Consider the following 22,071-nt stretch of genomic DNA (forward strand, 5'->3'; position numbering starts at 1 on the left):
AGGAGAGAGCTCAGTCTTACAAGGTAATTTTTAATTCTACTGCACATTTTTATTAATTTTAATTCAGTGGGTGCCCTCCCAGGTCATCCCATCCCTTCTCCAGCCAGGAGGGAGCAGCAGGTTCCCAGGGCACCACCTTGTGGTCGTGGTAAAATTTGTGAAAAAAGGAGCCAAGGCCTTAAATTGACTTTGGAAATTAGAAAATGTATTGTATTTATTATGTCAAATCATAAATTCTTTCATCTGCAATCTACCAGCCATCCCCATCGCAAATATGTTTAAATAATTAACAAGTTAATTAAGTTATAACTTGGAGAAAAACAGGAGGTGTAGCTTTGCTTAGTGAAATGGTCAGAAAAGGATATAGCTACAGTATATAGCAAATGTATTGAAAAATAGGTATTTATTAGATATATTAAATAAGAATAACATGAATATATTAATATATTCCGTTCAGATACAGTTCTTGCTATTCACACACACACAGACACTCTGCTCCTAAGACTGAAAAATAACCCCAGTCAATAATTTACATACTTCAGGGTGTTGATGGAAGGTTTTCCAGCTTGATTCTTTCAGAAAATCTCTATTTCAGACGATCTTAACAAAGAAATAAATCACAGATTGGTGTAACTGGAGATAACTTGTTCCAGGGTTGTGAAGCAGTCCAGGAAATCTTCCTCTTGGATTCCAAACTTTGTGTACTGGTGAAGGTAAGCTCTGTGTGTGGAAGAATGGGTCAGACATTAGAAATCAGTGAAGATATTGGTAATTAGTGAAATATTAGCATAATCATTTTCACTTACTTGGAAGCAAACATATTCCAAGCTTTTCCCACGATGCTGTCAAGAGGTTTCAGCAGGAACTGGCTGTTGCTGACCAAAGCAGCAGATTTTTCATACTTGTTAAATGCTCTGGGAGTTTTCCATGCAGTAAAAGCATCCTGGGGGTTTAGCCATGATGTGTATAAGGAAGGATCTTGGAAACTTCCTGCAGCAGAAACAGGACAAAACCCACAGCTGATCCCTGTGTGCCCAATCAGTGCTGTCAGATCAGTTCAGGCCTGGGAGAGTATCTGCAGAGGGGCAGCCTGCTGAAAATACAACTTTTAAACAGATTCCTCAGATTACCTAGCAGCACACTGCTGTGGATATTCCACCTGCCAGCAATGCTCACCACCCCAGAAACAGCTAAATTTATTTTCAGGCATTAGAGCCAAGAATTCCAGATATACAGACTTGAGTCTCTTCCTCCTTCCCTAAAGTGCTTCAGGAAACTCAGAAGTAAAACACAACAGCCCAAAGCAATTAGATAATGTGGCCTTGGACAGTAAAATGTTTCTAGAGGGAATATCAACCTTGGGAGTCAAATGTGTGGTCCTGGGCTGTTTCCACTTGCCTCAGGTGTGGTTGCAAAGCCAGCAGTGAGATGTGAGACCAGAGCCCTGAGGGCTGTGCTCCTCCCTTACCCAGCTCCACGCTGTGCACATCTTTTCCTCTCAGGATGAGCAGGTTGGCAATGGAGGTGTTGAAGTGCAGGAGTTTGTTTGTGCAGGGGATGGAGGAGCCTGGCTGTGGTGGTCGTACTTGCCAGTCAATGCCTTTGGGATTTGGGAAAAGGAGATGGAAAAGTGAGTTAATGTTTTGTGAAATGCAGATGGGAACTGTCACTGTGCCCCAAGCTGAGACCACCCTGGGGTTTGGAGCAGCAATCACACAATTCCCAGAGAAACCACTGCTAATCCAGGATTTGCCTGGCAGTCAGTGCCACAGCCAATGGATACCTGCTTCTATTCTTAGCAAGGCTCCAGCCCATTCCTTGCATAACTGGGAGCTGTAACTGAACCCTCCATGTAAATGACATGGGAGAGCTGAGCCTGATTTTTATGCATAGAAGGTGTAAAAAGAAAAAGCAGAGCTCCCACCCAAGGAATGTTCCAAATGAGTTATGTAAATGAAGTGCACAGCCACAGACTGTCAGTTTGGCTTGTGTGTTTCCAACAGTTATAATTAACTGAGATGTCTGGAAGCAGAGCAGGAGCAGTCTGGAGCTGCTGTGGCAGCTGAGGGAATGTGAAAGGAGCAGCTGCTTTGGTGGGGGCAAATTCCTGCTGAGGGCAGCAGCTTCTCTCTGAACTCTGCAAACCATGCAGCTTTACTGCATCTGCACAAGTGAATGTTCAAAGTGATGGAGAGGGAAGGGCTGGGGTTTATTTACCTTCCTCCATCTGAGCATTAGCAATGAGCATCTGCCTGAGGTGCCTGAGGAGGCCGGGCCAGCTGAAGGTGCTGTAGGGCAGGGAGCTCTCGGCCATCTGGGGGATGTTCCTCAGGCCCAGCATCCTGAACTCGGGGTGTGGGACCAACGACTCCAGCAAATCTCCTGAAAGGAGAAAGCAACAGCTGCTCATGTCTGACAAAGATATTGCACAGGGCAGGTGAAATGGGGGCAGAGTGAGGGATGTTCAGATTTAGCAATTTCAAAGCCGTGCAAACTTGCTGTGTGTTACTGAGTTCTGTACAGGGGGTCAGTAGCTTTTATTTTACAGTTTAGTTCAAAAATCTCAAGGACTCTCTCTGCACTCCAGACAGATGTGGAAGTTTAATTTTAGAAGCAATATGGGCAACTTTTTCTAATTCTTTCAAGGTACAAACGTCAGTCTGCTGCATGTTGCTGCCCAGGTGTCTGCTCACCTCTTCTGCCTAAGCAAAACTCAAAACTCTCAGTTTGTTTCAGCTCATACAAACTTCTAACCCAAAGTGAAATGTGAAACTCAGTCCAAAATTACTGCCCTGAGCAAATTTCCTCTGAAATGTGAACAGGTACAAGGCTGTCTGTGATCACTTGTAAAAGGAGAAACAGGGATTTTGGTACAGAATTAAACCAGAAGTTGGGGGAATCTATTTTTGACTCGGCTACAACATTTGGATTGAACTTCTTTTCCTGTCTTAAAACTTGGGATGTTTCCAAACACTTGAGCAAGGAGGCTGCAGACCTCAGTGCGCAGTGAGCTGAGCCCAGAAGGGTCAGTGGCTGCTTTGGTACCTAAGGGGTTCCTGCTGTAGCCTGAGCCCCCTCCTGCTGTGTGGGTGGGCTGGAAAACGCTGCCCAGCTGGTGAGCAATGACTTGGTTGACGTCCCTGAAGGAAATCTGTTTGATGTTCAGCAGCTGGGCACAGATCTTGTGGATGACATCATTCTCATGGACAAGGAGGGCATCTGAGGAGTGGTACAGATGTGACAGAGTCAAAACAGAGTTGTAGTTTTGAACAATGACCTGGAAGCAAACAAAAAAAACCACACACAAAGAAGAGTCAAACAATTTAATCTCCTTTTAGTTTATAATCCCCTGGCTCCTGCTGTTTCCTCAGTTATGATTTAGGAAGTGATTAATTTTCTTTGCCAGAGTGCAGAATGAGGTCAGAGCCTTTTCATGGAGACCTGTGAAAATCAGGTTATCCATCTCCCTGCATACAAACATGCTGCAAGCAGATCTGCCTGGGAACTGATTACAGAGCTGAGATAAGGGCACATCAGGAGATTTCTAGTTGGCTTCTTGTGAATCTGCATCACTTCAGCACTTAAATTAAATTATCAATAGGAATTTTTTGGTAAAAATTCTTTAGCTGTGATACCGGGTCACTTGAACTTTTTCAGTGTAAAATGTGTACCCATTTTAATGTTTATTTCTATTTTTATTTTTTTTTCTATTTCTATTTTATTTTTTTATATTTCCCCATTTTATGTCTATTTCTATTTTATGTTTATTTAATTTAATATTTATTTTATATTTATATTTATTTATTTATGTTTATTATTACCTATTTATTATGCTTATTTACCCATTATTTAGTTTATTTCTATTGTAGATATTTTGTTTAAAAGTCACCACTAATTATAAACCTATAAATTCTATATAAACTATTATTATATATTAAAAAGCAACATGACATTCACCTCCCCAGTGCCATAGGGCCAGATGACGTGGTTCAGGATGAAGGAGGTTGGAAAAGCATCTCTCAAACACCGGGTCACAAAGGCCCCCAGGCCTGAGCCTGTGCCCCCAGCCATGCTCATGATGGTGAGGAATCCCCCCAGTCTGTCACATCTCTCTGCTTCCCTCTGCACCAGCTCCATGATTGCTTCTTTGTGTCTGGGCCCGTGAACACAGTACCTGTGGGGTCACACAAAACACCAAAAAAAAGCAGAAAGGTGACGTTATTCGTAAAGCAAATTTTACTTTAGGTGCCACAGCTGCTGTATGAGCTCCTCAGCCTCCAGAGCTCCCCCAGGGAAGCTTGAGCTGCTCCTACCCGTTGGCCCAGTTGTTCCCAGATCCTTGCTTCTGGCAGAAGTGGGAGTGGCTGCTGTACCTCCAGTGGCCAGAGCTGGCAGCCATGGACAAGGCCTGGCCGATCACCTTGGGCTCCATGTCCACCAGCACAGCCCGGGCAGCAGGCACTGCACAGCAGGGAAAACAAAACGGGGGAAAATGCTGATTATTTAACGGGATGATGGGCTTGGATGGGTACAATGGCCCAAGGTTATTCCTACCACTCTTAATGGGACAGTACAGAAAGGATCTGGCCATGCCCTGATTTCTGCTGAACCATTTATTGAGCCAAAACCAAATCTGAACTCCAGAGAGCACAGATCTCTCATAAAATAAACCATTTGATGTTTTCTGTACTGAAATCAGACCCTGAGAGGGGGAAAAACGCCCTTTCAAGCTGTACCTGCAGATTGCTCCTCGCAGAAGAACCGTTCCTTGCAGCAATCCTGGTAGGACTGGTTCTCATTTTTGGAGCACAGCCCGTGGGTGCCACGGCTGTCACTGCAGAGAGCACTGAACACCTCGTGCCCAATCTGGTTCCCACACTGCCCGAGCTGCACTGTGACAATTGACATCCTGATTCACTTGGTATTTAAGCCTGAAAAAGAAAATTATTTGTATTCTCACTTTTGCTTGGTAAAGCAGGATGGGAGCAAGTAATTATAACTCAAGAGGTATAGGACTAGGATGCAAAATTGGAAATCTTAAGCCAGTTCAAAACCATAGCTATTTTCCAGTTGACAATTGCACCAGGCCCGATGCCAGAGCCAGCTGAGGTGACAAAAGGATTCCCTGCAGGATTCCCCTTGTTCCCACCACACAGAGCAAACTCACTCCATCCTGGTATGTTTTGACATTTTCCCCCACTCAGCATTTGACAGCAGCTCTGCTTTCTCACTTTTCTATTCCCTCACAGAAAAAAAGGTCATTTTTTAAAAACTCTCTCGGTTATTCTGGGCTGCTGTTGCTCACTGCCATCCCAGCCGTACCAGCACTCATTGCCATTCCCGCCCGATTCCAGCCCGCGTCGGGTGTTGCTGGGAGACCGAGTGCAGAAAATAAATAAATAAATAAATAAATATCTGAATTATTGTCAGGAAAGGCTCATATCCAAAGCGCACCACACCGACCCTCCCGTGCCCGATTCTCTGCGTGGGGAGCCTCACTCGGGTCCCCGCGGGCACAGAACGCCCTCAGGGCGGGTCTCCCCTCAGGGCCGGGCTCCCCTCAGGGAACACCGCCATGTTCCCGGCGCCGCCTGCCCTCACGCCCCTCGGTCCCGAGGCCCATCCCCGAGCCTTTCTCCTCAGTATCCCGTCGCGGGGTCCCGCTGATGTCGGTGCGGGTCCCGGTTCGCCCCGGGTTCCCTCAGGTCTCACCTCATCCCCGCCTCCCCCGCCGCGCCTTCGAACGGCCCGCCGGGCGCATGCGCACAGCGCGCTCCGGGCAGGCGGCCCGGCCGCTCCCTCCCGCCGCGGCTTCACGGCGCCCTCTGCGCACGCGCCGCCCGCGCGGCTTCACCGCGCGCTTGGCGCAGGCGCAGCGCCGCTGGCGGGGGGGGCGGGCGCGCGGCGCGCTCACCGCGCAGGCTCGGCGGGGCCGGGACGCGCGATGCGCGTGCGCGGCGGGCGCGGGCGGGGCGGGGGCGCAGGCGCGCTGCGGCCGCGCAGCCGGTGATGGCGGCCGCGGCGGCGCTGCGGGGCGCGGGCCCATGAGGCGGCGCAGGCCCCGGGCACCCGGCGGAGCCAGCGAGGGGCGGCGGCGCCATGGCGGGAGTGTTCGACATCGACCTGGACCAGCCCGAGGAGGCGGGCTCGGACGAGGAGCTGGAGGAGGGGGTGAGAGCGGCGGGCGGGCCGGGGAGGGAGCGGGGGAGGCCGCGGGGCCCGAGGGAGGGAGGGCGCGGGAGGCGCCGCGGGGCCGGGCGGGGGCCGCGCTGGGGCGGCGGCGGGAGCGCGGAGAGGCCGCGGCTGGGGCCGGGCGGAGCCCGAACCGCCCCGGGACAGGCGCGGCCGGAGCGCGCCGGGGCCGCGGGCAGTGGCGGAGCTCTCCCCGCCCGGAGTTCGGCGTCCGGAGCGCGGCACAAGCGCCGCTGCGGGGTTTCTTTAATTATTTCTGTACTGTCACATGTCCGAACGTCAGTGCGGGAATGCCGATCTTTCTGGAGCCGGGGAAAGTCGCTGCTCTCGCGCCAAAATTAAAAGGCGAGGTTTGAAAGGCTGCGCTAGGCGGGTCAGCGCTGCGCGCATCCCGGGCTCCCAGCAGCGCACCTGACAGAAATTGCACTTTGCGGCTCGTGATGCTCATCTGGGCCCTGCCAAAGCCTCAGGGGATTCTATTGCATCATCTCTGTTTATGTTTTTCTAGGTCTTGTGTGGTTTTTTAATGTTGTTTTGTATATTAACCCTTTGCTGTTGCTCAAACTGCCAGTGCGGGTTTTTTCTGCTCTTTAAGTACTAATGACATTCTTGGAGTCCTTGAGATCATGGAACTATTTGGATTGGAATGGACTTAAAAACATTTGAGGCCATTGGCAGGGACACCTTCCCCTCTCCCAGGTGGTTCCAGCCTCTGTCCTTGGACACTTCCAGGGATGAAGCAACCACAGCTCCTCTGGGCACCCTGTGCCAGGGTCTCCCCACCCTCCCAGGGCAGAATTTCCCCCAATATTTAATCTAAACCTCCTGCTCTTGTGAAAAGTCCCTTCCATGTTTGCTGTAGATTCCCTCCGGGTTCTTCCCTTGGGGAGATAAGCAGATATTCTGTTACCCTCACTCCATGGAACCTGCAGGGACTTTGTTTTGACAGCTGAAGGCTTGAAATCTTCTCAGCCTGCAGGAGAAGCTCTGTCTGTCACCTCAATAATCAATAAAACACTTGGCTTTGGAAAACGTTTCTTGCATCACCCTGTTAGTGCTGCCAAGAACAGGTTCTGATCGAGGTGCCCGGAAAGTTGAGTTTGTTCTCTCGTGTGTTCCTGTACTTCAGTCTGGGGGAACAATGGAACCATTGTGGATTTTAGAACCTTGCCGTGACCGACATCTCTCTGGACTTTGGCAGCCCTGATTGGTCTCAGGTGCCTTTTGGCAAACAGATAAAGAGGGTGAGAATGGGCTTGGGATGAAAACAGCCTAAAAGAAGGAAATGGAAGGGCAGGGAAGGAGGGGACCTCAGGAAGGTGTGAGGGGACAACATTGCAGTGAGTCACCTGCACAGGGGGTGTGTCCTGCTGGGAGCAGAGAGGACGCAGCCAGAGCAGGGCACATCAAGGGGCACACTCTGGTCTGTGCTGTCAAATTTCTGCTGTTGCCCAAAACCTCTGAGTCCAGGAGGAGCCCAGGGAGCTCAGCCGTGGGTTTGAGTAGGCACAGCCATCCTGGAAAATCTAAAGTGTTGTTTAAAAGGAGTTTCCTCAAAAGCCATGTGGTTGTTTGCACTAATTATTATGGTGAAAAAAGCCTCAGCCTTAATTTGTTTGTAATAAAGGAAACAATGTATGGAGTGAAGGGCTGGTGGCTTCCCAGAGCCTTTCTTGGTGTTGTGAAGTGAGAAGGAGCCCTGAAAAAATACCAGCATGGTATCTGAAGTGACTTTTGGTTAAATTAATACTGAGAATGGAACCCAAAGTTCACAGAGCAAGAGCAGCACAGCAAACTCTGCCAGAGGCATTGGGTAACAGGAGGAGTTGCTCTGGGAACTGAGGGGTGTTTATTCTCTGGGTTGAATTTTTAAAAATTCATTTGTTGGCATCTAAGAGTGGGGTCAAGGGCAGCTCTAGTGGCTTTTGTTGTGAAACATGTCAATAAGCTGGATTTCTCTAATAAATGTCAACAGGAGGACATGAGCTGGAAACAAACCTGATCTTTTGGACTCCTTAATTGCCTGTGGTGTTCATAGGTGGATCCAAGAATTAAATTCCCCTTTAGATCACCCAAAATAAACCAGCCTCTGTAAACTTTAACGTTGAAATGGTCTGGAAGCTGTTGAAAGTTTTGAGTTTTCTTTGGTTAGTGTTTTCACTTGGATAATATTTTAAAATGCACTCCTTGGCTTGGGCTGGTTTTTGCAGATCTCAGTGGTTTTCTTTTTCTTCTCCTTCTCTGAATTTCACAAGTCACTCAGGATATTTCTGCTCAGTCTGTAGGTCCCAGGCTGTTCCCCACGAACTCACAGTTGTTATTTTGTGTCCATACTTGTAGAAATCAGAATGTGACAGTGCAGTCTGTAGCTCACCAGAAGCTGCCCCTGACATTCTATTTGCATTCATCCCAGCTGTCTGCTGCCTTTGCACTTTTGCCATGCAGAGCCACAGTCAGAGGGAAGGGATCAGGTTCAAAATTCTTTGAGGGAAATATCTCTGTAGAATTAAATCTCACTGCTTAATGGTGGCTGGTTCTGGTGCTGAAACTTCTTCAGTATTGATTATTGGTCAGAAAATGTGTTTCACATCAGAGTAAAGCTGAATTCTTTCATCACCATTGGGATTTCACTTACCAATGTAAAATAATAAAACTTTCTCAGTAGATTTTTAGTGCAGAGGAGACCCAGTTCATCTCTTCAGAAAATCTTTATTATTGATCTGATTTGCATAGTGCTGCAACAGGACTCAAAAGTGTCTTTCTAAGAGGAATTTTAAAGAAAATTGCAGTACCTTAATGTTTTTCAAGTTCACTTGGGGCTGTGAAATTGTGCCTCTGATATTTGAGTGATTGAGTAACAATGCAGCCAGGTAAGGCAGGGCTTCCCTGTGTCACTGTTTGTACTGCAAATCTGGCACAGAGTTTAGTACATTTTTTATCTTCTGCTGATAATTTTTTATTCCTGACCAATTTAATTATATATTTTGTCTTTTCAAACTTAAAAAGTTGTAAACCACATCAGTGCATTTTTTTTAATGCTTTCCTTTTTCTAATTTATCTTTCTTCTACCTTTCTCATCCTCAGGGTCAATTAAGTGAGAGCATGGACCATGGAGGAGTTGGCCAATATGACCTGTAAGTTGCTGCTAGAAAATATTCTGTACCATTCATGCCCACCACAAATAAGTTCTCATTTTGTTACATCGTTAAGCTAAATAGAAAATTTTATCATTCTGGTTCCATTTTGAGTCGTTTTTAGATGTTTCGCTATTTCCTCACATTAAAATTTGTCAATTGTATCTTGAAATAAAACAATAATAATAAAAATAATTCTGCTGAAAGCTGCTGTTTGTCTTTTGATCCTTGTTTCTCCTAACAAATCTCTTGCCTTTGAATAATATTTGGATGTAACGATATAATATGGATATAATGATATAATATGGATATAACAATATAATATGGATATAGTGATATAAAGAAATATCTGAGGCAGTTTGAGGTTTTCATCCTCTAAACTTGATTCTGGTGTAATGCAGATGTATTGTGCATTAAATTGAAGGGGTTTGAAGGAAATCTTGCTACTATAAATCCCCAAAATCTGCAGGCAGCCCTCTCAGTGCAGGATGCACTTTGCACACAATAAACAATAATTCCTGCAGGTCTCTGTCACTGTTACTCAGACTCTTCCCAGGGAGTCAGTGCTTTCATTTGCTCACTCCTCAGTCCCAGACAGGCTCACAGCCTCTTTCTGCTTTTCTGCAGAGGGATGGAGCATTGTGAGAAGTTTGAGATTTCAGAGACCAGCGTGAACAGAGGCCCTGAGAAGATCCGGCCCGAGTGCTTCGAGCTGCTGCGCGTGCTGGGCAAGGGCGGCTACGGCAAGGTCAGAGCCCTGGGCCTGAGCCCTGCCCCCCTCAGTGCCCCCTTGCTTTGCTCTCCTTCCCCCTCTCTGAAAAATCCATTCTGCCAGAGGTGGGATGGGGCAGAGCCACCCCAGCTGCCGGGGTGGGCACTGAGGTCCCTGGCAGGGCTGGAGCAGCAGGGCATGTCCCAGAGTCTTCTGCATCCAGCCTGTGCCTTGTGCCTCCTGGTTTGGGGGTGATCTCCTCTCTCTCTGCCTCTTGCCTTGTAGCTTGTGGGTGATCTCCTCTCTCTTTTTCTCTTGTCTCATTGTTTGTGGGTGATCTTCTCTCTCTCTGCCTCTTGCCTCATATTTTGTGGGTAATCTCTCTCTCTGCCTCTTGCCTTGTAGTTTTGGCTGATCTCCTCTCTCTGCCTCTTGCCTCATTGTTTGGGGATGATCTCCTCTCTCTCTGCCTCTTGCCTTGTAGCTTGTGGGTGATCTCCTCTCTCTTTTTCTCTTGCCTCATTGTTTTGGGTGATCTCCTCTCTCCTTTTCTCTTGCCTCCTGGTTTGTGGCTGATCTCCCCTCTCTCTTGCCTCATAGTTTGTGGGTGATCTCCTCTCTCTCTCTCTCTTGCACAACTTTTCTTTTTAGCTTGTGGCAGTTCATGCAGCTGAAATAAGTGATTGATTGCCTTTGTGTTGCTGTTGTCCAGGTGTTTCAAGTACGAAAAGTAACCGGAGCAAACACCGGGAAAATATTTGCCATGAAGGTTCTTAAAAAGGTAACCCGAATTTCACTACTTTCTCAATCTAAAAAAACATAAATCTATCTCTCCATTTTAGGATTATCTAATGATTTAATATACCTAAGAATAAGTTCTAGGATATATACAGTTTTTACTCAGATATAGTTGGAATTAAAATTAAACTTTGAATTTTTCTGTCAGGGTAGTTCTCAGCAGCTCATTTAAACAGGTCCTTTCCAAGCTAAATTTTTGTGTGATTCTATGAAATAAAGACAAACTTCTGTAAGAAACCTCTTACGCAGATACTGTGGTGAAATGTAATTTTTTAATGCTGTTGCTAACTCCTATGTAGTGTTGTAATTTAATAAGCTCAGAATTGAACTCAGTATAAAAGTCTGCCTTGTTTAGCATGTTCTGTGCTCACCTATCCCTGCTTTTACAGGCAATGATTGTAAGGAATGCCAAGGATACAGCTCACACAAAAGCTGAGAGGAATATACTGGAGGAAGTGAAGCATCCCTTCATTGTAGACTTAATTTATGCCTTTCAGACTGGTGGAAAACTCTACCTCATCCTTGAGTATCTCAGTGGTCAGTATATGACATTCTTTTTTCTTTCTTGGGGTCTTGCACAATCAAAAATTTCGGGTTCTTACCCTACAAGTAAAAGGCCAATTAATGATGGCTTGATGTCTTAAACTGAAACAGGTTTGTATTAAAAATGCACAGAAGAACATGAATAAACTTTGTAATTCCATACAGTAAAGAGGAATGAAACATAAAACAATTGTTTTTCATGACAGTACAAGAGAGAAGGGGTTTTAAAACTTTTCCTTCCACTAGATTTGTCATTTTTGTGTGTTCTGTGCAATCCTGAGGGTTTAGTCCTTGCAGGTTCTTTGTGACAGAAGAAAGTGTTACCCTTATTTCATGGTTAGGGAAACAGACACAGAAGCAATTTTTTCCAAGCTGTAACTACAAAAAACAGGGACAGAAATGCTCTTGGTTTTAAATGCTGATTTCTTCAGGCTGCTGGAATCCTGAGGGTGACAGAACAGTGGCTCAGTTGTTTTTTTTGTGAAACAGCCTGTGGTGCAGCAGGCAAAAATACCTGTTGCTTATAGTTTTCCTAGAAAATAGACTTTGGACTGACTTAAAATGATACTTTTAATTGAGTACAATCTATTTTTTCTGATGACAGGAGGAGAACTATTTATGCAGTTAGAGAGAGAAGGGATATTTATGGAAGACACAGCCTGGTAAGTGAAGCTATTTTTGTAAATTAATAGTTTGGGTTTTTTTTCCAAGTGCTTAAACTATATTTAACTACTCATTCATTTTAGAGGGTAGTGAAAGAGCAGTTCAGAGGGTTTGGGGAGGGTGTACATGTGCTGCCCTCACCAGTTTGTGCTGGTGGAACTCCAGTCCTACAACAGAGGAGATTCCACTGCCTCAGTGAGGCTCTGTCCATAGGGCAATGGTCAATGTTTGGGGGTTGAAAACTGTGAAAGATTTGCTTAAGATGCTCTGCATGATTGAATCTGTCTGATTTTTGTTCCTTTCCAGCTTTTACTTGGCAGAAATCTCCATGGCCCTGGGGCACTTGCATCAGAAAGGAATCATCTACCGGGACCTGAAGCCAGAGAATATCATGCTCAATCACCAAGGTACAACTCTGGGCATGAACCAGGCTGCCAGGCCTCTGAAAACAATTCTCCCAAGGGTCACACACCTCAGTTTGAGGTGAATCTCCTTAGAACAGAGGCAGGGTTGTAGCACTCCTGGGATAAGTGAAGAGCTGCCAGAGCTGATTGCCCTCAAACACAAATCCTTGTTTTAATGGGCCACAGCAAGCTCAGGTTCATGTTTTGAGTGGTTGATTTGCCATTTCTGCACCTCTGGATTTTTTTTCTTCTGCTGGATCATTGTGAAGTAGAACCTGTGACATTTTAGTCAATGGGGGTGACTGATGGTAGGAAAGGCACTTTGGGCAGGATGTCAGGTCATCAGTGGCTGAAATGACTGAGCCAGCAGCTGGCACCTCACTGACAGCAGTTTCAGTTCCTGGTTGCACTGCCCCAGTGACTGTGCCACTGATTAGTCTGGCACTCTGTACCACCCAGAATTCTCATGTTTTCCTAAACAACATATTTACTTAGTCTGAGTCTTTGTACTGAATTATTCAGGGCACTTTACAGTTTGGTGAAGATGGTTCTGTGAATTTTGAAGCAGGCAGTAAAATTCAGTAACCTACTTTTTTAGCTAAATGATGCTCTACAGTCTTTAAATACATTTGTCTGTATTTGAATAAGTTCTGGGAGTTTGTCAAGTGGCAGCACTTGGTTTTCTCTGTAAGTGTGATTACCTTGTTCTGTTTTATAGCTGCATTGCTTTGTCAGACCATATGTGGAAGTAATTCAAAGTAATTACATACCCATGTTAAAAATTCCTAATTTTTCTCAGTGTTATTTCTACAAATGGCAGAATTCTGACAAGTCTTAAATCTGATTTATTTAATTTCAGGTCATGTAAAACTGACTGACTTCGGGTTATGTAAAGAATCCATTCACGATGGAACAGTCACACACACATTCTGTGGAACAATTGAATACATGTGAGCTGCACCATGAAATACAAAATATTGCTCTGCTCTGGGGGTAATGCCTGTGGTTTGCCTTTTTTAACTGGTGGTTCATATGTTCAGTCACTTTGGACAACTTGACTTGATAAATGAGGTTTTATTTAAAAACTAGCAGTCACAATTAATATTAATCTCATTAAAACACTCCCATATTTTTGATTTTTCTGCTTATAGGGCCCCTGAAATCTTGATGAGGAGTGGGCATAACCGTGCTGTGGACTGGTGGAGTTTGGGGGCATTAATGTATGACATGCTGACTGGAGCAGTAGGTGCACACTTATAATTGCATGGTTTTCCCTTTGTAGCTTTTGTGCTTCCCTGTACCTAACTCAGCTGCATGTATTATATATACTATATATTCCATATATTATATATATACACACTGCAAGTAAGATAGAACCAAAATCCAGCTCTCAGGTTTGACTACTGACATGAGCTGCTTTTATCCAGTCTTTTTGCAGTAATTTTACCTGCTTTATAAATGACTGAAGTGAGTTCTGTGTACACAAATTAAAGATCTGAACAAGTCCTCTGTTTTTCCTCCTTTTTCAATGGTGCTTTCCAGCCTCCTTTCACTGGGGAGAACAGAAAGAAAACAATTGACAAGATTCTCAAGTGTAAACTCAACTTGCCTCCCTACCTCACACAAGAAGCCAGAGATCTGCTTAAAAAGGTAAAATTTTAATGATTGTTACTACTCCACATGTATGTAGAGAATAGAAATATAATGATACCACTGTGGCTGTTCAGTTCCAGCTTGATTTGTTACTGATTAAATCACTTTTTTGCTGAGTGGTGCAGGAAGTGATTTCCCTTGAAAATACAACTGTTTTCAAGTGAATGCAGATTTTCCTGATGGTTCTGTATTCATTCTGCACAGTACTCACTGAAGTGATGATTCATGGCACAACTAGTCTGGTTATAACAACATAACTAATTCTGCTTTTTTGGCTGTTATTTCTCATCAAGCTGCTAAAAAGAAATGCTGCCTCACGTCTAGGAGCTGGTCCTGGAGATGCTGGAGAAGTTCAGGTAACTGGAACTTAACTTGAGACTTCTTAAATGACCTCACTGAAAATAAAACAGCTTTGAAGGCACCTCAGGGAAGGAGAGTGTCTGTCTTGAAGGGTAATGAGCAGAAAGGCAGCCACATGTGACAGACAACTCAGCAAAACCTGAACTCTTTAAAGCTTAACAAAAGCAGCTGTATGGCTATTTGATAATTTCAGATTTAGAAAATAACTTCTATTCTTTAGCTGTGTCTTGCAGGAGATCTTTTCTAGCAGTTGCACAATGCTAATTGTGCAGCCTGGAAGGGTGAGGATGCTCAGCAGTCACATGAAAACCTTGCCAGCCCTGTATTAGTGCAGCTCCCTGAAGGGAAAAGTGGCATTCCAGCCTGACTTTGTTTTTGTGGTGATATTGACAAGTGTTAGAGAGTCCTCCATATTTCAGAGCTCTGCTGATTTGTCATTAATGCAGTGTTTTGTCATGGTTTAATTCTGGAGCTGGAAAATGCAGAGGTGTTTTACACGTACACTGCCTTTTTCTGACACTTCCAAGGAAATGGGGACGTGTGTCTGACTTGGAGGTGTGATCTCAGTTCTCAGCTCCTGCAGCTTCTCCAAGGTCGTGCTGCAGATGTTCCACACCAGACCAAATGTGATTTTGGGAGGAAACACCCCAAGCAGGGTGTGGCTGATGTTCCTGGTGGAGCTGTGTGCCCTGGGGCAGTGCTGACTGTGCTCTGTCCCCCCTGCAGGCTCACGCCTTCTTCAGACACATCAACTGGGACGAGCTGCTGGCACGCAAGGTGGAACCTCCTTTTAAACCCTTATTGGTATGTACTGGGAATACTGGGAGAGAGATGTGCCCTGTGTGCCTGTGGCAAAGCTCTTAATAAAACTGAGAAAGGTTCACTTCACCAACTGGAGTGCCCTGATCCCTGGTACTGGAGTTCTGTCACTCAGGGGACAGATCCACCCTCAGTTAAAGCTGGCAGATCTGATCTGGCACCTGATCTGCTTCAGTCTGAATTCCTCCTGCTTCTGACCCATAGGTTAAACAGACCTGCAGGTGCAGTTCACTCTGAGATCAGCTTCTAAACCCTCTACAGTAAGTCAGCACGTAGTTTCAGCTAGATAGAGTTGCTAAGCAAAAGTAATTGAAATCACCTAATTAAGCATTTTCTGTGTTTGCTTAATAATCTTTACAATGCATCTTGTGCATTATGAGCAGTTGTTAAGAGTTTACCTCAAACCAGTGATGTGATGAAGAAGTTTTTATTATCCCATCCTATATTTGGATGTTTTTTCCCTCTGGGTACAATCAGCCCCAGCAGCTGTGGGTGTTGCCACCTCTGTAATTCCCAGCTACTAAAATTCTCACCTAAAACTGGCTAAAGCATCACTAATGTCAAACATTCTACAGCATGGGGACTCCAGACCCCTTTCCCCTCAGAAAGACTCAAGATTAAAATTTCCAAATATTTATCTGAAGGTGGTTTTGGGTTTTTCTGTTAGTAGCAGTTTTATGGAAGTTTCTTATATAAACCAGATGGTTTTTCAGTTTGTGCTTCCATGGTTGCATGAAGGCCTGCACAAATAAATACCTGCTGCCTTTCCAGTGACACATGGGAATAAAGAAGGGATTTTGGAATTACTGCTGTTCTTTGAGCAAATGAAACCATATTCCTCATAATCACTTATTCCAGAGCTATCCTCTATCCCTCAGACTATAAACACTTCTGTATCTGCAAAAATGGGACAAAACTATCTGGAGAGGCCTCCAAAAACTAAATAGTTGCAACTGTTCTATACTGGTTGTGACAAGGGCTAAACTTGCAAGAAACTGGCATTGTATTTCTAAAAGTTTTTGTTGTAATTTTAGATTTTTTTAAGGCATCTTTTTAATTCGTGTTCCTTTTTGATCCATAATTTTTGCCCCTCCCCCTTGCCTTTATTTCTCAGTGTCAGTGCCCATAGTGACCTCCCATGGCAGCGACAGGATTCCGACACCACTCCAGGGTTTTCCTCCAGCAGAGCTCTGCCAAAACCCATGGAATGAACTCCATCCAGAGGCTGCACTGCTCACCGCTGAGCCATTTGGTTGATATCTGTAATATAAACCCTTAATCATTTTGTTTTTGCAAAGCAATCTGAAGAGGATGTGAGCCAGTTTGATTCAAAGTTTACACGTCAGACACCTGTTGATAGCCCAGATGACTCAACTCTCAGTGAAAGTGCCAACCAGGTCTTTCTGGTGAGTGAGCAGGGACTGGAGAGGGGTTTGCTGCTGGGAATGGGGGCATTTCACCTAAATCCATTCTATTGACTCCTAACACCGTGAAGCAAACTCTCATAACTGAACCCAAATCCTGTAACAGATTTGAAATGTTTGAAGGCTTTGAAAATACTTTGGTTATTGCTGACATTGTCTTTATCCAGCAGCCAGCAAACAATGCTGCCCCTGTGGCATGTCAGCATTCTGATTGAGAGCTGCACTGTGAACCCTGCCCATGCAGAGACAACAATGGCCAGTGCAGAGAGCAAAGTTCATTAAATTGAGTGTACAAAATTCATTAAATTGAATCTGTGATCTGAGGAGAAATAGCTGGGGTGTAGCAACTCCCTGAAGTGCCACTGTTTGCTTCAAGGAGTGAGGAAGGGTTCATCTGTCTACATTGACTCTTCTTTTTATAATTTTCCGGTAATAATCAGATTTTCATAAATGCACAAGTGATCCTGAATGCCTGCTTGCCTGTGAGCTGCAGTGCCTTTTTCCTGTTTTGCAGGGTTTTACGTATGTGGCTCCATCTGTACTTGAAAGTGTAAAAGAGAAATTTTCTTTTGAACCAAAAATTCGATCACCTCGCAGATTCATAGGTAGCCCTAGGACACCTGTCAGGTACTTTATCTTCTTTTTCTTTTTTCTTTTTTTTTTTTTTTTTTTGTAATACAGTTTTTGACAAGTTGTTGAAGCAGAAATACAGAAATTTTGTAGAAATACAAAATACAGCCTTGCTTCTGAGTAAGCCCAGCACTTCCATTAGAAGTGATTCTGTTTTATAAACCACAGTATTAAAGACAAGTCTGGGGTGTTGGGCAGCACATGAAGTTCTAATTTGTTGCTTTTCAGTGCTGATAGAGCCTCAGTGGTGACTTTGATACAGCTAAAACTGTTCCAGAACATCCTAAGCACTAAAGAACTGTGTTAGTACAGAAAAACCCTTCTGCTATCACATCAAAATGAGAGAATTTTACAGGAGGCTGTGACAGAAACCGGACTTGGAAATTCCTCAAAGTCCTGGAATTGAAAGGAAGAATTAGAATTGCTTCTCCATAGGAATTTGAGTGCAGTTCCCTGCAGAGCAGGGGAACCCCTTGGTGCTGTGTCTGTGTCTCTGATTTTCTGTATTTGTTGTTTTAAAGCCCTGTCAAGTTCTCCCCTGGGGAGTTCTGGGGAAGAGGTGCTTCTGCCGGCACATCCACCACCCAGGCACCTGTGGAATACCCCATGGAGAGCAGTGGAATCGAACAGATGGATGTGACAGTCTGTGGAGAGGCTTCAGCACCACTTCCAATCCGCCAGCCCAACTCTGGGCCCTACAAGAAACAGGCTTTTCCCATGATCTCCAAGCGGCCGGAGCACCTGCGCATGAACCTATGACAGCACCACCCTGGCAGCCTCAAGGTGCACACCAGAACGGACAGGAGCCCCCTGGAGCTGAAATTTGAGGGCTTGTTTGGTTTACTTTTAAAAAGTGACAGTATCAAAGAATCGGTCATTGCACAGAGAGACTTGGAAAGCAAAGAAAAACGGATTTTTTTTTCCTGTCAATCAATGGTGCATAAAAAAAAAAAAAAAACAAACTTTAGCAAATGGTATTGCAGAACTCTAGGCACATCATCTTACTGATTCCAGTGACATCTTCTCACCTTATCAAGGATCTTTCAGCTTGAGAGCTCGAAACTGACAGTATTAGGGGGCAGGATGTTGCTTCAGAATCACTGGTGTAGTCTGAATGTGTCAGGAGGGTTGGCCCTTTCACTAGGCAGGGTTTGGAATGCCTGCAGGCCTGCAGCTGAGGGCTAATTAGCATGCAAGCCTCGTTAAGCAGTTTCCTACAATGGGGTGGAATCAAAGAGGAAAGCTAAACTTAATTGGTGTTCACATTCAAAACATAATGAGTTTTTTATATATATATATATAAAAATATATATTTTTCAAATAGATTTTTTGATTCAGCTCATTATGGAAAGTATCCCAAAATGAAAAAGGCAAACTTAATTGGTTGCTGTGAAGAAAAGTTCAAGGCTCTAGTTCTGATTCTCCTCCTCATGAACCAACCAATCAATAAATGAATCACTCACTGACCAGCCTGGCAGTGTGGGGTGGGAGAGAACTGTTTCCCTGCTTCCCCAGCTGAAATCCCTGTTTGTTCCTGCACAGACAAATGGATTGAATCAAACAGCAGTGCTGCTATGTTCTAGGCTTAACTGGAAGCCATGGGCTCACCCACGTCCTGCTTATTTCATGCCTGTCCTCAGCAGACATTTCACTGGGAAACATCACTTTGGTGCAGCTGGGCACAGCTTGGCAGCTCAGATTCTTACCCACAGAGATCAACAGTGAGCAGAACACAAGGTCAGAAACCTCTAGGAAGTACCACAGGAAACACAGACAAATCCTCCAGAGAATAAGGAAATCAAATATTTTTGTAACCAGTGGGTAAGAATTTGAGGATTTTTAAAATTATTATTATTATTAATGAAATTTTGCTTATGGTAGTTTCCTGCCATTATACATTTCTAAATTTATCAACATTTTTTTTTCTATGCTGGGGCAATAAATTTGCTGATTGTATGAGAAAAGAAAAGTGTTCAATGGCCTTTCAGTGAATGTCTTCCACAGTGGGTCAGAACTTTAGCAAAAACTTTAATTTAGCAAACATGTTCTTAAGGACACTATTTATGTTTTTAAAATTGTCACAATCTGTACAACTGACTTACAGGTACAAAGAATAAAATAAAGGTAAAACTTTACCTTACTTTAAATACTTCCTGCCTTAAAGAGAAAGCATTTCCATGAACATAGCTGGTGAAAGGGTTAATATCTGCAGAGCTTTACCCTAGGTTAGTGTGGATGGTGTGTGTGTGTGTGGAGATGATCATGCAGCTGCATACAAGTCCTGTCACTTTTTGCCTGCCACACGTTGCATTATCTTTTAGTCAAACTGTGCAAAGTCTACTTCTGGTGTTTCACAACTGTAGGGATTTTTTTATTCTAGATTCTGCTTACTCTGTGGATACTGAATCTTTTTGAGCCATAGGATCCAAGCCATAAAACTCTGTAAGCATTGAATCCAAGCCCAGTGCTCTTTGCTGAAATTGGCAGAAGGATTCAGAGATACCTTGATGCTATCAAAGAACCAACACATAAAAATGGTTATGATTGAGAAAAAATTAGGGGTTATTTTTTTGTTTTTACTTCCTGATAAGCCTTTTGTTGAAAAAAATATTTTTTTTAATAGTTTTAGCAGAAAAATCAAGTTACCTTACAGTGACGTACTGGAGGATTGCCATTGTTCATTGGTGACGTGGCCATGGGTGATTTGGTGGAACCAAAATCCAGGAGTGTTTGCACTGGGCCTGTGTGCAAACACAGCACCTGGACTTTGATGACCTTCACTGAGGATAAAGGAACTTGGTTTAAAAACAACAAAAAAATAGAACTTTTTAGAGGCAGATCTCTCTTGGTCCTAGTTACAGCTAACAGTTGCTTTTTGCTTCTGGACAGAAGTGTCCAGTGGAATTGGTTTAATGGCTGGCAAGAATGGCAAGAGTTGTTTGTCTGAGTTCACTGATCAGTCACAAACCCAACCCATTGGTTCTCCAAGGAAATTCCATGTACTGGCAATGTTTCAGCCCCTGGATTGTAAAATGAATTCCATGTACTGGCAATGTTTCAGCCCCTGGATTGTAAAATGAATTCCCTACCATGACTGTGAAACTTTGGGAGTGTGACTCAGACAGCAAGCACACACTATGCAATATGGTTTATCCTGTATTTATTTGTAAAAATATCAGACATAGATCCTCTATATATATATATAATAGTGTCAAAATTACTAGTTGTGAACTGAGGGGAGTGGAGTTCTAGCTCCTGTCTGGCTATTTCAGATAAGTGCAGAATGCATTGAATATTGGAGAGCTTAACAAGTGCTTTCTTTTGTTCATTTAAAAATGTCTTAAATTTTTCATTAGAGTATAGAATCTTATTTTTTTTATTTTGTACAAGCTGCGCTTTTTTAATTATAATCACGGAAAAATTCACTATAATTTGATTTTATAGGATTTTTGTAGCATTACAAAAATATAGTAAAACTGAGGTTAATACCTGTTGTGGCTAACCATATAAAAGTATTAAATCTTAAACTTGAACAAAAGTCATATTTTTTTTTACTAGATGTTAAATAGGGAAATATTTTGTTCTGCAGGTCATTACCAGAAAAGGTTTCTAGGTCAGCTGTGTTACCAGCAGTTTTTCTTTTTCCCATTTGATGCAGAAACTCTTCTGGTAGAAGATATTCAGAATTCCATCATTTTTCTCTGTGGGAGTGATGCCATTCGTGTACTAAATTGTAATTTTGGGAATGCTGGAATAATTCCTACCAAGACTGTCTTAATTGTGCCATCTGACATTTGAATGTCATCCTGGTATTAGCTCATAATAAAAGATAAAAATCAACGACTCAATTGTTCTTTTGGATATCCCTTTTTTCTTGCTGTGCTGTTTCAAAGCTGAACTGCTGGAGAACATTTCATATTTGAGTCCACTCTGAGTGGACAGCTGAAGTTGATTTTGGGTCTGTTCTCTTTTCAGTATTAAGTCCCAATCTGTGTTAATCAAAAAGTGCATCAAACATTGAGGCTGTTGTGGTTTTAGGGCAGATGTTTGGGGTTTGGTTGGTTTATTTAAATTCTCTCTCTGCAGCAGGCTTGTTGCTGTTTCATTTTCCCAGTTCAGTTTATCCAAAGGAGAAATCCTTAAGAACAAAGCAAATTACTTGAATATTTTTCCTGCAAATCCTTGTGCACAGGTCCCATTTATCAACTTCTCCAGTTGCTCTTTTCTAGGCTAAATCCATCTGGAGCTGTCTGCAGGAACACCTTGAGCTGCCTTAGCAGAAACAAAGGTAATCCCTGTCCTGGTTTCCATCTCTCACACTTTACTGCAGCTAAATATCCTCAAGAGCTAAAGAAGGTGGATGTGAATAGCAACTAAATGCAAATTTAAACATATGTTAATCCAAGTGACCTATTTGTTTTTATTTTAGGAAGGAGGTAGGCCCTAAGTGTAACAGGAAATGTAAATCATTGTCTTTGCTGACAGCTCTGATGGGAAATGCAGCAGGAATTCCCTCAGAAATGAAGACCCAAGAGAGATTCCTTCTGCTGCTTTCCCCTGGGTTCTTGGGCTCTTAAAAAGTGGCTGTTGGTTGTCATTTGTCACCTTGTGTGTCCCTGCAGAGCCAGAGCTGCTGGCCTGGACCAGGAGGGGCTCCTGGATCACAGAGGATGCAATTCTGCATGTCAGGTACTCACTTTAAAAATGACTTGTTTGTTTGATTGATGAAGTGTAAATCC

At 43.9% G+C, this 22,071-nt stretch overlaps 2 protein-coding genes across 8 annotated transcripts; one reads left to right on the forward strand and one right to left on the reverse strand.

Moving 5' to 3' along the window:
- Positions 1-384: 384 nt before the first annotated feature.
- Positions 385-4,936, reverse strand: TUBD1 (tubulin delta 1). Its single transcript, XM_059487018.1, has 8 exons — positions 4,737-4,936; positions 4,314-4,461; positions 3,958-4,174; positions 3,046-3,277; positions 2,218-2,382; positions 1,469-1,600; positions 807-990; positions 385-720 (listed from the first exon to the last, which is right to left on the reverse strand). The coding sequence occupies exons 1-8, from the start codon at positions 4,906-4,908 to the stop codon at positions 618-620; spliced, it is 1,353 nt and encodes a 450-aa protein (XP_059343001.1). The 5' UTR covers positions 4,909-4,936; the 3' UTR covers positions 385-617.
- Positions 4,937-6,006: 1,070 nt separating this feature from the next.
- On the forward strand, positions 6,007-21,175 carry RPS6KB1 (ribosomal protein S6 kinase B1). Of its 7 annotated transcripts, XM_059487123.1 has the most exons (15): positions 6,007-6,171; positions 9,277-9,326; positions 9,954-10,074; positions 10,751-10,819; positions 11,226-11,373; positions 11,984-12,041; positions 12,349-12,449; positions 13,306-13,396; positions 13,598-13,688; positions 13,989-14,096; positions 14,393-14,455; positions 15,186-15,263; positions 16,577-16,684; positions 17,217-17,329; positions 17,854-21,175. In XM_059487123.1, exons 1-15 carry the CDS (start codon positions 6,100-6,102, stop codon positions 18,089-18,091), a joined length of 1,509 nt encoding a protein of 502 aa, XP_059343106.1. In that variant the 5' UTR covers positions 6,007-6,099; the 3' UTR covers positions 18,092-21,175. The 7 variants fall into 7 exon arrangements, 2 of the variants coding, with proteins under 2 accessions (XP_059343106.1, XP_059343107.1); XR_009419843.1 differs by lacking the exon at positions 17,854-21,175 and having other exon boundaries at positions 13,598-13,692; positions 16,393-16,684; XR_009419841.1 differs by lacking the exon at positions 17,854-21,175 and having other exon boundaries at positions 16,393-16,684.
- Positions 21,176-22,071: the final 896 nt, after the last annotated feature.

This window comes from Ammospiza nelsoni, chromosome 21, assembly GCF_027579445.1.
Source record: "Ammospiza nelsoni isolate bAmmNel1 chromosome 21, bAmmNel1.pri, whole genome shotgun sequence".
Lineage (NCBI taxonomy): Eukaryota > Metazoa > Chordata > Aves > Passeriformes > Passerellidae > Ammospiza > Ammospiza nelsoni.